The 14,087-nt window shown below is 53.0% G+C and overlaps 1 protein-coding gene across 1 annotated transcript in view; it reads right to left on the bottom strand.

Moving 5' to 3' along the window:
• Positions 1–14,087, bottom strand: part of PLG (plasminogen) — a 33,636-nt gene that overhangs the window by 11,406 nt on the left and 8,143 nt on the right. The window contains exons 4-13 of the mRNA XM_081139908.1: positions 12,920–13,034; positions 11,334–11,473; positions 9,831–9,951; positions 8,324–8,442; positions 7,017–7,179; positions 6,269–6,414; positions 4,919–5,078; positions 2,718–2,899; positions 1,029–1,177; positions 87–180 (exon numbers count right to left, since the gene is read on the bottom strand). Of these exons, the coding sequence (XP_080996034.1) occupies positions 87–180; positions 1,029–1,177; positions 2,718–2,899; positions 4,919–5,078; positions 6,269–6,414; positions 7,017–7,179; positions 8,324–8,442; positions 9,831–9,951; positions 11,334–11,473; positions 12,920–13,034 (1,389 nt within the window). The remainder of the gene's footprint in view (positions 1–86; positions 181–1,028; positions 1,178–2,717; positions 2,900–4,918; positions 5,079–6,268; positions 6,415–7,016; positions 7,180–8,323; positions 8,443–9,830; positions 9,952–11,333; positions 11,474–12,919; positions 13,035–14,087) is intronic.

A 14,087-nucleotide genomic window follows, 5' to 3' on the forward strand; every position in this document is an offset into this window, starting at 1 on the left:
CCCCTCTGTCCTTCAGACCCATGTTCAGGAGGGGGGGCTGCATTTATTTGAGAAGTCGGTTCCTTTCACAAAAGAAGCCAGCTTACCACACAGAGGCACGTCGCAGTAGTCAAAAAGCTTCTTCGGATCCATCGTGTAGCACCAGGGACCGTTGACGTCCCCATCCGGGTTGCGGCAGTACTGAAAAAGGGCAGGTGTTCACGGAACAGCGAGGACACTCGGGCAGAGAAGGGGCAGGCCACCCTGTCCTTAGAGGATGGGAGGTAAGCCCTCCTTTTTGGGGGGAAGGGGTAAACTTTAGGATGCTTCTGACTCGTTCCGTGCCATTGGCCATGACTCCTAGTCCAAGAGGAGCTCCAACCATGAGGCCACCACCCCGGAGGGAGGGTAGAGCCTCTGAGGGGACTTGACGTAGGGACTCTATAGGGGACTCTCGTGCCAGTGGAGGCCTCAGAGGCCAGCAAGAGGCCCACAGGGCGTAACGGACTCATCTTGCGCCTGGCTCACTTCAGCAGCCTTCGGCCCCACGAGACCTGTTTGCCCAGGTATTTCTGTGGGCTGTGCACCGTCTGTGGGTCAATCCACGAGAGGCTCTGTCTTCCTGTCCTTCCCATGCACATCCCCAAAGTAAACCAGAAACTGTGGGAGACTGGGGCAAATTCTAGCGTGTGCAACCCCAGCCGCCCATCCAAATTTTTATAGAAAAATCTGACTCAAATGTCACGGATCACCGTCGATCACCAGACTCTAGGGGCAAACACCAGAAACTAGAAACAGCGCTGAAGGAATAGCGCCGCTGGGAGCGCGAGGCCCGTGGGTGGGGACGGCAGTGGGCGGGGGGCTGCCCTGCCAGGGGCACTGGCGCCGACTGTGCTGCGGGCTTGGTCCCCTGAAGTCCCTCATACATGTTTCCCTCCTCCGCCCCACACCAAAGGCCGGCCCAGGCCGACTCGCTGCCACACAGAACCAATTCTGCTGGCGGAGACCGGTCCCCAAGGGGCGAGAGGGTCCAAATCTGAGAGGCTTACATTTTTTTCCAGGCCCGCCTTTGAGTTTGTCTCTGGCGTGAAGATGCTGTGCTTGTGGGGCTCCTGGGCTGCCCAGGCCTGGCATGTCGTGCCTGTCACGGTGGTGGCCTTCGTGCCCCGATACCCTTTCCCGTTCCCAAACATGCAGTCTGTGGGGAAGAGAGAGGGCTGGTTATGGCTCTGACGTGGGCCCAGGCGACAAGGCGCGAAGGCAGTGACTTAGGTCTCTCTAGTGACCGGCTCTGTGGCCTCGCTTTTCAGGGCCCAGAATGCGGAGGTGACCAGGAACGCCGCCTGTCTAACATGTTACTCGAAATGCGTGTTGGCTCCGAAACAGTCACATCGAGCAGGACGTGGGCACGGGGATTTGGCCAGGATGCTGGGATCATGGATTTGACACAAGCTGAGGGGTAGACGGTGCGCCCGGGAGAATCTGCGGGAGGCAGATGCTGTTGCGAACGCTTAGGTGGCTCTCAGGCGCCTTGCTCTAGCCAGGGAGGGTAAAAGGAGCGACACTGAAAGGGTTTTCTAGAAAATTTTACTTGGCTAGAGCTGTGCTTTGAGTCCCCACCCTCTGGGGTGAAAAGGGTAACGGAGATGACTTGGGGCACATTCCCCAAGCTTGTCCCTCATCGCAAACCTAGGGAAAGGCCTCCTAGAGGACCCCTCAGGGGATTTGATGTGCGCGTGGTGGGGGGAGGGGTGCACCAGAGCCCTGATGGCCACTTGGAAAACCCAAAAAGCAAAATCTGGGCCAGTAGCTTCTCTGCCAAGAACGGGGGCTATGCTGGGCAGCCCGCACCCCAACATTTGCCAGGACCAGGGTGTGTGAGTTACCCATGCACTAAATGTGGGGCAAACACATGGGGACCACGTGAGATCACCTCAAGTCTTATCCAGGAGGGAAACCCAGGTGGGGCTCAGAGGAAGGAGAGGTGAGGTCCCCAGCACCGCGGGAGAGCCGAGCCTGCCTCGGGAAGGAGGGAGCTCTCAACCTCAAACCGAGTTCTCCGTCTAGTCCTTGCTGTCTGGGAGCCTTTGAATGACCCAAAAGTGGTCAGACAAGCCATGAAACCCCTGGGTTTTCAGCTGGGCAGGGGGAGAAGGAGCCCCTATGTTTTCTCACCCCACAAAGGCGCAGAGCCCTTGCCTGCTGCCTGGCACCCACAGGACCAGGTGCTCAGCAGTTACAGCGACGACCCAGGGGCCAGGGGCAGCGGGGATCACTTTTGGCTCCCGCCTCAGATAAAAATCTCATTCTTACGTTCAGGCCCAGTAACCCTTCCAGCCTCATAGCCACTTTTGCAAGGGTTCGTTGGAGAGCATCCCTCGCCTGTCTAACTAGCACCCCTAATTCAGTATATTCGAAGCCAGTTCATCTTTTCTGTTCCTCCGCAGAGAAGGCAAGGACTTGCTTTCCTAGAATGTCCCATTTCAGCCAGTGCCACCGTTATCAACCTCTCCATGCACCCAGGCTCACTATTTTATGCATCGGTCACAACCAGTGAGTGCCAGGTCCTAAAGAAACCGCCACCCACGTCCCAGGACGGCAGCCACGCCCCCACGCTGGCAGGTGTGGCGTCCCTCCCCCGGGCTCCAGTTCCCACAGCAGCGAGGCCTCTGCACCCGTCAGCTCCCAGGCCTTTCGTCCCAAGGCCCAAGCGCTCGGCTGCCGGGCCATCGTCTCACCTGCTCTCGAAGGATTGGACGAGCTTACGACTTGGACTTCAGGCCGCGCGTCTGCGACACTCCCTTGTGTTTCCGAGCACTTTTTCAGGTTGCAGAACTCCCACCGGACTCTCGGGTCGGTGGTGTAACACCAGGGCCCTTTGTCACTGTCCGGGTTCCTGCAGTAGTTCATGGTCAGGCCGCTGTGAAAGCCACACGAGAGGGCATGAGCGCAAGGGGGTCCTCGGGGGCCGCCCGCACCCTCTGAATTTCATTTGAACAAAGTCTTTTTTTTAATAAGAGAAAGTTTATTTAGAAAGTCACGGAGGTAGAAGAAGTGAGCCATAGAAGAAATGGGCTCAGGAAACAAGTTACTGCCAAAGAAGGGCCCTTGGAGCTTAGGAGAGAGAAGGGTAAAAGCAATGCGCCTGGGGGCACGGGGGGAGAAGAGGGGGAGGGAAGACTCTGGCCTGAGAGAGAGGCAGAGACAGAGACAGAAACAGAGAGAGAGACAGACAGAGAGACAGAGAGAGAGAGGCAGAGACAGAGACAGAGACAGACAGAGACAGAGAGAGAGACTTAACCAAGTCTTAACAACGGACTTTGAAATATTTCCATTAAAGACACCAAAGGTGGTAATTATTATTACAACGCCACAAGCACAGGTTCTCAGTGTCACCACAATTTAAAAACTACATTATAATTTTTATTTAACAAATCAAAATTAACATATACTTCATATAAAAACTAAGATGACATATAAATCTGTAAAGAAAGTATCAGAATGTCTCCTTTCCCTGGGAAATGTATTTAACATTCCCAAGGATAACGAATGTGGATTTTGAGGCACATATTTTGGATTCTTTTCTATGCACATACACATAATTCTGTATCTCTGTCTACGTCTCTCTATGACGACGTGGGGCTGTGAAAGTTGGAACCAAGGAGGAAATGACATTCAAGGTGATGGGCCACCGGGTCCGCCTTCCTAGTCTATATACTCATAACCTCGTGAAAATGTTGTGCGTTTACAATGAAAATAAAACAAACATGAACCTAATGTAACTGTAAATATCACATCTGATAGGTCAAATGGGTTCAGGACTTGAAAGACTTCTAGAAGCTGGCCTGGAAAACTAGCTCCCAGGCCCAATGTCATTTCTATAGGCTGCATTCTGGGGGAGGGGGGGAACCCCACACTGTTCTCACTCCACCCACCTGTCTCACCTGCCTTGCTGCGGCCACTCAGGGACTGGGCCCTGAGACCAAAGAGCAGTGGGACCGAGGGATGGAGAGAGACATCTGGGTAGACTAGGGGACTTGGGGGAGCTGAGGTTTTCATGGAGGGCGTATGGGTAAGAAACATAGCAGGCGAGGAACCTGGGACACTGGGTGATTCGGTCCCCCAAGGACCCCCCAGAACATTGCCCCAGCCTTGCAGAATTCTCAGCCTTGGAATCAGTCCCCTTTCCAACTCAGACCCATGACCCGTGGCTGTCTGGGAACATTTGCAACGTGTTATATATGTGGGAATCGGACTCTATATCTGTAGATAACAGAGAACGGCGGTCTCGGGCTTGGCCCACAATTTGAGGAAGCCAGTCAGCGGGTGTCTGAGCAGTTGAGTGTGTTAAAAGATCTATTCATTTATGCAAAAAGGTTGGCCTGGTCAGAGCTGGTCTTCTGCCCACCTACCCGCCCGTTTCCTATCAGCACCTGTATACTTCCCGACTCTCGTCTGTCTTCCTGTGTTTTCTCTTCATGTCCTGGCAACTCATATCCCTTCAGACCACTAGCGCTCAGGCTCAGATGTGTCTGGACAGGTCAGGTCATAGACACTGTGACCCAGTGACACACACAAGCTTCGCCTCAGGGATGGGAGGCTGGAATGACCAAATCCCACAGTTGACAGGCTGCCTTGATTTTCAGCAGGCATGACGGATGGTACTGCTGCTGATCTTTGGGTCGTTTGTCATCCTGAGCTTTCCACTACTGTGACCTTGACACCTTCATATTCCCCAACCCCCCAGCTTCCACAAAACTACTCAGGAAAGATAGCCCCCATCTTATCTTCTTGCAGAGCTTTTGCTAAAAAACAAGGCACCTGAGACACTTGGCCTCATAGTCTAGAGCCAAGAGAAGTTTGGCTCTAAGACGTTAGCTTAAACGTGGCCTTGCTAACAAACTGAAGCTCCTCTTATGCTTAAAAATAAAAGACATACGCATCGGGGTAGTTTTCTGGGGTCTTCCCGTGCCGGTGTGGTGTCATGGACAACCAAGATTGACATTTCCTTCCGGTGATCGTGGTGGATGAGGTGCCTCGGTAACTCTGTCCATTGCCCTGGTAGCACTCCTCAACCACAGGAGTTTGCTCGGGTGGGGCTGAAATGGAAGTAGAAGAAACCAGTGAACAGTGACTAGAACAGAGAAATAAGTGACGGGATAGATGAGACTAACAGAACCGTAGTGTCTGGTTGTGAATTAACACTATTGCGTATTCACAGGCAGATGGACATGCAAAGAAAAGAACAGATCCGTAACATTCTAGGATTTTAATAACTCAACTTTTTTGGTAACTGTTTTGTTTAAAACTCAGTGGGGAAAAAAACATAAGCAGGTCAGAGTGCTAGTAATTGGAAACTGTACTAATATGCAACCTCTTTTTTTAAGAACCTACACTGGGTGTTCAGGCAACTGGGTGGAGTACAGAGGGAGACACACTCCACGCGCAGCTGCAGGCGGAGATGGGCTGCCAGTGGGGGCACACGGGAATCCTTTCCCCAGACTCTTATCCAAAGCCAAAGCCTTGAGCTGCTGCAGGATGGGGCAGGAAACGGGCCGCTACTTCGGGGAAGAGGGACCAAAGTTCAAGCAAGACAAGAAGAAATAGCAAACTCGATGGTAGATTTAAATTCAACCATATTTACAATTACATTAAATGCAAATGGTCTAAACACCTCCGCGAAAAGGCTGAGAAACATGATGTGCCATACAAACACCAGTGCGGGTAGAGCTGTGTTTGTCGTATGCCTATTGGCTTACGTAAACCTCAAGAGGGGAACAGTTCCAGAGACAAGGAGAGACATGAGGCTAAAGGGGTCCTTCTGCAAGAAAACACAGCGATCCTACAGGTGTCTGTCTAGCCTAGAGCTCCGGAATCTATGAAGCAAACAGCAAACCAAAAAGAAATAGATCGATGCACAGCGAGCGCGGGAGACACCGCTGCTCACCTCTCAGTCACAGCTAGGACAGGAGGTGGGAGACCCGCAAGGCTGGGGAGGAGCTCAGCAGCGCTGATCCACCTCACCGACCGGCCGTGATCTGCAGAACGCTCTCCCCAGCAGCAGCGGGAGCCACGTTCTTTTCAAGAGCACGTGAAAGATTCACCAAGACGACCATACCCTGAACCATAAAACACGCCTCCACAAACTTAAAATCATAGAAATCCCGGAGCACGTTCTCTGACCAGACGGAATTCAGCCGTCGACAGTGCTGCGGTGTCCTGGGCCCGCACCAGAGCAGAGCGCCTCGGAGAGCACCGGGGCCCTGGAGGGCCCCGTCCCCTTACCCACCTGTGGTGTCCGGCTGCTCTGTGGACAGCGGGGAGGACTCGCAGGACGGGATCTTGCAGTGCTCCCACCGCACCTCGCTGTTGGTCGTGTAGCACCACGGGGCCGATTCTCCGTCAGGGTTACGGCAGTAGTTTTCCTCCAGGTTCCTGGGGGGAAAGAAGTGATTGTGCGTTCAGCTTTCCACAGGGCTAACTAAATATCAAGGTGCACACAGGCTTATCCGTAGGGACACTGGGCGCGTATCCAGCTAATTCTCCAGAATTACATAAGCTGACGATAGGAGGAAACGTGACAGACTCTTGTCGGGTCAACGATGAAAACATATTCCCCGACTGTGTGTAGTCAGGCAAAGCAGCTCTGCACCGTGTTGGGCACGGTGCTGTATGCTGAACACAAGGGGTATTTTCCACAGTGTTCCTGCCTCAAAAAGTATATCGAACGTAGCCCTGGGGTTTGTGTTCTCCAAACTTAACTGTGCCGGGACCCACTCCTTTCAGGTTCTGATTTAGTAGATCTGGAGTGGGGCCCCAAAAGTTGCATTTCTAACAAAAATCCTGCTGCTGGCCAGAACCTCACTTTGAGAACCAGTGTTACAGGGCAATCAAGACTGAATTTCACCGCCCCCTGCGCAGGACTTGGCCAGTTTTCACTGCAGAACACTTTACCTGTAGTCACTCGAGCTAAAGGAAAGTCAGCGGGACCCCAAACTCGGTTCAGCCCCGGGGAACGAGCCCAGAGGTGGACTTACTTGCAGGGAAAGTTTTCTGGGGTCCTATTGTGCTTGTGAGGCGTCTGTTCGCTCCAGCGCTGGCAAGTGTGCCCGGAGAGAGTGACAGCCACGTTCCCAGCATAGCTCTCGCCTCTTCCCTTCAGACACTGATACGTGGGGCCGGAAGGCGGCGGGGGTGTTGCTTGAATGGGGATAATAAATTACGGTGAATAGTTTTTAAAGGGAGGGTGCACAGGTGGATGGGATGGGGGGTGCAGGTAGGTGGCATCAGCCTGGCTGCTTTTCTGTTCACCCTCTCTCGGAACTCGGCACTGGAAAATTGTTTGTCATTTTTAGAAGAAGCTGGCTTGGCGGAGTCAACGTCTACAAGATCGTCCCGTGAGGAACTCCTCCGGGGGCAAGGTCCTTGGAGGCCAGGCTTCTTCCGATTTCCTCTCTCCGTTTGTCCTTGGTGCTAAGGACCAGCGTGTCACCCTCACCCCGAATCCTCACATACACCCGCGGCCCAGCTTCCTTTGTGAAGAATGAATTATCCACCGAGTAAACGTAACTAAAGGACACCCGCTGTTCCCTAAGCCACCCGGGAGCCCACGGAAAGGGGGCCAAGGCGCGCCTCCGAGGGGGAGCTGGGCATCCAGAAATCGCGCGATTCCGGAGGAGAAACGGAAACAAGGTGACAGAAAGAGAAAGCGATGTTCAGAAAGAAGGAGAGCACCTGAGGCACCTCAGTGCCCCCAAAGGGTGACTGTCGCACCCAAGAACAGGACGCCCGCCCGCAGGGCCCCCTGAGCCCTTCTAACTTCGGTGACTGTCCTTGTGCAAACGTTGAGGCCTCGGCTTCAACTTCTCATGGAAGGAAAAGATTATAAAACTGTGTCTTTCGGGCCTTTCCCACTAAGCCAGCCGGCTCGCCTTCCCCGCCCCGAGCTCTCTCCTCCCGTCGCTCACTCACCGGGGGGGGGGGGGGCGCCCTGGAAACGGGGCGTGAGAGACGCCGCTTGTTTACAAAGCGACTATCGGACAGGCGCTCGTTGGCGTGAAACCCGTGCGCGGGAAGCAGGTCTGACTTCCTTCTGTCAGAGCCACTGCCTTCAGGAGCCCACATTCAACCGTCTTAGACGGGAAATGAAACAAAACCCGCGATCGACGGACGCTCTGACGATGGCCGACAGACAGTACCCAGTAGGTTGCTTTACAAGAGCAACCACGTCCCGCCGCATGTATCGGGCACTTTCGAGGCACAGCCTCAGGCACAGGTACGTGCTTCGTTCTCGATGCCAGGAGCCAGAGCGGGAGGCCCTGCGGGCTGGGGGGGCCGTACTCACTGCAGCGCGGGATGTCGCAGAATTCCCAGCGTTTGCTGGGATCGGTGGTGAAACACCATGGCCGGGGCTCCCCGTCAGGGTTGCGACAGTAATTCATCTTCAAGTTCTTGCTTGGAAATCTGAAAGTGGGCAAGAAGGATTTTAATAACACTGACCCTTTCCAGAGAAGAATCATTTTAAATGAGCAAATATTGAGCACCTGCTAGGCACAGTCAAGCTCCCAGGGAGGTGGCTGGAGGAAGGCTGTCCTCAAAGAGATGACAACCTCATAAGGAAGATGAGCTCAGTGGTCTAAGGACTATCTTCCTAACAGTTTACGTGTGTAAGTCACAGAACAGGATGAGTAACTTTATAATTTTGGCCGTCTGGAAGATTGATGTAAGCAAACCCCAGTTATTGGATCGCAAATCAGAGCAATTTAAAAAACACAAGGTACTTGGTAGTTGCCATCTTCAGAGCTTAAAGAAACCTGGTCTACCAGGGCCTGGTCCTGCTAGCCTTTAACTTATAGAAACAGAATGGGGCAGGCTGGGCTCCTGTGAGCGCCCGGCCCAGTGGTGCAGGCCAGCGAGCCCCCCAGTGGGACCTGGGCTGAGACCGCGAGATGCTTGCCAGGCCCGTGGCCCTCTGGGCTTATTGCACATGCCCCTCCGAGGCTGGACCTGCTTGCTGGGGATGGGCTAAGCGAACAGCAGGGGCCTCGACAGTCTTCTTCCATGTCCCGGACGTGCATTTACCCGGGCCAGGGCCACGAGGCCTTTTCCGTATATTTCTTCTTTAATGGAAAAGGCAACTGCTGTGTTGCTTAACTATTTGGAATGGGAGGTACAGAGATTCCGTGGAGCTGTTCTCCACCGTGAAATCCGGGGCTTAGTCTCGTTCCTTAAGCGCTGGGATGCTCCCACAGTCGTCAGAGAGTGGAGAGAAAGATCGGAAGCAGCTACAGAGAGGGGGTGTCTTCCAGGAAAGGGGGAGGTTCCCCAGGTCAGGGACTCTCATTCCTATTGTACATCCATGGCCCCTTTGAGAATCTAGCGAAAGTTGGGAATCGTCGCCCCAGAAAAATGCACCGATGTGAATACACATGAAACATTGAGGGGTTCATAGAACCCCCAAAGCCCAGGAGGTTAGGAAGCGTTGACGCTCATCGGTAGGAAGGGAAAGGCAAAGAACAGAGAGAAGAGAAAAACATTGGGGGAATGCACAAGTGAGATGCATCCGTGTTTCTCAAATCTCCATGTGCACACACACCGGCCGGGACTTGGGTTACGACTCAGACCCGGCTGCAGGGGCCTGAGGCTCTGCCTGTCCGACCGGCGCCCAGGCCCACGCTGTGCGGCGCAGGGGTGCAGCTTCCCTGGCAGCCACGTGGGCAGAGGCAGACGCGGAGGCCCGGAAACATCAGCTATGAAAGAATCTCGAGGACTGTGAAAGAATCTAAGCCTCAGCGAGTGCCCCGCGGAGCGGCAGGGTCGCGAGCACCGGGCGCCTTCCCGGCGCGACTTACTTGGAGGGCAGGTAGCCGTGGGCGTGCGGGGTCTGCGAGTCCCAGGCCTGGCATTCAAGCCCAGACTTGGTCTTGGAAATTTTCCCCTCGTATTTTTCTCCGCTGCAGTGCATACATTCATCTGGGCGGGCGTGCAGGGAGGAGAGAGAGAGAAGCCGAGATGGGTGAAGCACGGCAGAGAGACCTGGAGCCCCCCTAAAAACGTCTCAGTCGCCGCTGGCCCTTGCCCATAGGTACCGACCGGCAATCACTTGGCAATAAAATTGGCACCGAAGACTCCGTTTTCTAATACAACCTAAAATGCCGCTCTTCCCTTCAAATGGTGAAATGAGCATATTTTGGTCAAGGCCCCCTCAACGATTATAGTCAGGACCAAATTCAGAAAGTCCACAGTGCCACGTCCTCAGGCTGGGGTGCACTGGCCCCTGGCCGGGCGGAGGGACCGAGGGGGGGCTGGGGGAGCGGCTGGAGAGGGGGCCCATTTATTAGAAGTCCGAAACTTCTCTACTGAGATTTTTAAGCATTTGGTGTCTTCGTTTCAATAGGGCTCTTAAGCCATTTCTAAGGAATTATCTGATCGTGGGGATGGCGGCGTCCCCAGGATTCGCATGCTGGGGTTCTGTTTGTGCTCATGACCTCGCTGGGGAACGCTATTCGCCTAAAGTGACACGGTTCTCTTTTTTATGATTGAGAAGCACGGCTGGCTGTCCTTTGCTTTCTTGTATTATTGAAAAGCAGACCCTTTGATGGGAATTATTGAAATAACATGGCACAGCAGCACGGTAACCTATGACTTTGTGTCACGGAGTAATAAGGGGAAAAAGAGTCAGACTTGGTATGAGGATGACGCGTTCATGTCCGTGATGGGACAGATGGCCTCGTGACATAGTACACAAAGGAGGAGTCCCCAGAACTGAAGTGGACAGAGCGATGGGGACCTGAGCTGTCACAGGTGGCTGCACATCCCGTCCTCCATCGGCCCCTTGCACCAACAAATGGAGCAGGGAATGTGAGATGCAGAACATTTTTTTCCAGTGGGATGTTTTGAGTTTCTAGGATTGACTTCTGAGGTGTGCTATTAAATTGGTTGGTTCATTAAAATAACAAACTGCTGATTTGAAAACTGGCTCATGGCTTAGCTTCAGTGCAACAACCAAGTCTCTGCATTAACGTTGTTTATTTGAATTGTATTGATTTTGTGGTTTTATCTGGGCGATTTAACTGCAAATCTGTTTTGTCTTTATACTGTGCCCAGCTTTAAGCATGGGGCGTTCGTATCTGGAGTTTACATGTAGTTTTATATTTGTACACATTGAAGAAACGTTTTTGTAAAAATGATTCCGGTCAATACGGGGGAGGGGGTGTCTGAGCAAGTTTCACCCTTTCCACGAGGTTCATATACCCCTCAGTGCGTCAGCAGGGCACTAAATGATGAGCCACAACGGCCCCGGGGGAAATCCCTGTGCGGGTGGGAGGAGGGGGGCAGGTCAGAGCCGCGCCTACCTTCGCACTCGGGAATGTCGCAGTAGTCGAACCTGGTGTCGGGGTCGGTGGTGTAGCACCAGGGCCCCTTCACGTCGTTGTCTGGGTTCCTGCAGTAGTTTTCCTCCAGGCCCTCTGAGGGGTGGCTGGTGGGCGAGTACCTGTGCGGGTGGGAAGGAGTCACTCTGGTTGCACCTTAAACATCCGCCTGTTATCAGCAGCGCAGCACGAGGTGCCCCCTATTTCCCATCCCGAGTTCGAGGTCCTGCGTCCTGATGCTGGAGGCTCAGTGCTGCCGATCTTCCATTTGCCTATGGCTGCGCTCAGGTTACCACTATTGCTGCAGCGACAGGCGCTCTCAAGCAGCAGCGCCAAGCTGCCCCGCGCACAGGCATGGAAACAATGTCCCCGCGCCCGCTGCCCTCCTGGCTCGCCCAGGCACCTGCTCTGTCAGCTGCCCGGCTCTGTGAGAACGATGGCCTTCCACACCCTTCCACCTGTGGGCACAACGCTCCCGGGTTACCCGGAAATCGCTCTCTGCCTTCTCTCGGTTAGTCTTAACGAAAGCCCCGGCCAGGAAGGGGCTCTGCCTGTTCTACAGATGAGAAAACTGAGACGCCGCAGCGGAAAACCAAACATGTCTGGCTAAACGTAAGCGAGGTCTGAACAGTTTGCAAGCAGACTCTCGGGAACTTAAGTCAGATCTGCCTGATTCCAAACACCGCCTCTCTCGGAAACGCCGCCAGGTTCGATGGGGGAGTGTGTGCGGGGGAGGTGGGGGGCGTTAAGCTCATTTTCAGTCCTAGAGATGAGTTGCTTCCTAGAGATAACAAATTAGCTCAAAAGCCCAAGACTTGGAGTCGAAAGGCAGGCTCTGTTTCTGATTCTTCTATGCTCCTGTCTCTGGTAGATTGAACCCTAGTTTCCTCACCTGCCTGCGTAGAGATGGCCTAGATTATCTCTAAGGCCCTTGACAGCTAGGATTTGGCCATTCGGTTTAATCGTTTGACCCCTATAAGCCCTAATGCCCCAAGAATATTAGATCTGCCCAGCACGAGGGGATACAGTGAAGGCAATTTGTTGGGGTGGGCACCAGATCCTACTAGGTATAGATGAGCTTTGTTACTGAGACCTTAATGCTTCCTAATGTCCTATTGGGAAACGTACAATAAGAGTGACACTAAAATAAACAGGCCAATTGCAGGATAATCCATTTTTTTCATTTATATTTTATTTGCTCTTTTGCCCCACAACCTGAGGTGACACCTGGTGAGAGTTCTAATTTGGTAGGTGTGATTTCAGCGAATTTAGTCCTAAGCGTGGCCATCTTTGGTCTTCTCTGACTCAGCCTAGGATTCATGGTTTTGTGGTTCTATATTTTTACTAGGCATCCTTCTGTGATCTCGGCCTTCTAGAAAAGCGCACACACAGAGTGAATGGGGAACAACCATTTTCCGCGTGTTGGCTATAAATAATTAACCCTTTCACATCGGCACCAATAAGGTTCTCCCTGTCCCCGTTTGCTCACCTGTTCTGGTTGCGTTTAGAGGCAATGGGCTCATTCTACGTGCACTAGGTGAACACAGAGATGAAAGAGAAAGCCTTACTTAGGGACGTGCGGGAAGCTGTCACTCCATTTTTGGCAGGCAACCCCCTTTCTCGTTTTGGACACCATCCCCCGGTAGTTCCTTCCGTGTCCGGTCTTGCACTCTGAAAGATATACTGAAAAGGCCACGCAGCGGTCAGTCCCTTCCCAGCAAGGAAGTCCACGCCCAGCCCTGCGTCACGGCGAGGGAAGGGACTTGTACGGCCGATGACACGGGGGTCCTCCTACCCAAGGTCGTCCTTTTTATCTATGTCAGAGCTGCAGCTAACGGAGCTGCTCGGGGCTTTGGCCCATTTATTCAAAGCTGTAGCCCCTCCGTGCAACGGGCACCACACTAGGGGCTGGGGGCACATGGGGTGTGGAACAGGGGAGGCCCTCCAATTGTGCAGCTTACACTCCAGTGGAGTCAGGGGGCCGGTCACAGAAAGTGATCAAGGGTGCAGCCTCACGGTGACATGTGTGACCGAGAACATAAACAGCTTGTTGGCGAGTGAAGGCAGTTGGGATAAAGGCCTTCAGACAGGGTGGGCAGTGGGCTTTTCAGGGGCCAAAAGAGATCCAGGCCACCTCACTTTTTTGAGGCTCCCAGTATTTTAAATAAGAAAAGCGTCAAACAGGGTTATAAAATTGTGGCCTATTTTAAATGTTGACCGTAGATGCTCTCAACCAGCCGCCACTTAACCTGCTCAGAGGTTAGGGGCTCCATGCTGTCCTTAAAACACACTGTCAGGGGCCCACCTGTGTCCCACGTGTTTAGGGTGGCCACCTGTGGCCAGCAGGCCACTTTCCAGTGTGCCCGCCCACTTCCGGTCCCACCAGTTAGGTTATATGCTTACAATTGACAAGGGTCAGTTATTTTTATTGTCAAAACTTTTTATATAGCTGTATTTGATTAGAGATGATCTAAACTGAGCTGGCGCCATACATGGTTATTACAATATTCTAAACTGAGAAATGAAGGAAAAAAGGCTTCTTTTTAACTGAGTTGAATGCGTGTAAAGACTTGAAAGAGCTGAACAGTTTTAAAAATTGCTATAAGTCCACTGAGGGCATCCACTCAGATAGCTGACTATGTAAGTTTTCTGGGGGGAGATCATAAAAATATACAGGTGTTTTACAGTCAGAATGATGGATAGATGTCTTTAGACCTGGCTCCACTTCAAAGAGCA

The sequence above is a fragment of the Miniopterus schreibersii genome, assembly GCF_964146895.1.
Source record: "Miniopterus schreibersii genome assembly, chromosome: 6".
Classification (NCBI taxonomy): domain Eukaryota; kingdom Metazoa; phylum Chordata; class Mammalia; order Chiroptera; family Miniopteridae; genus Miniopterus; species Miniopterus schreibersii.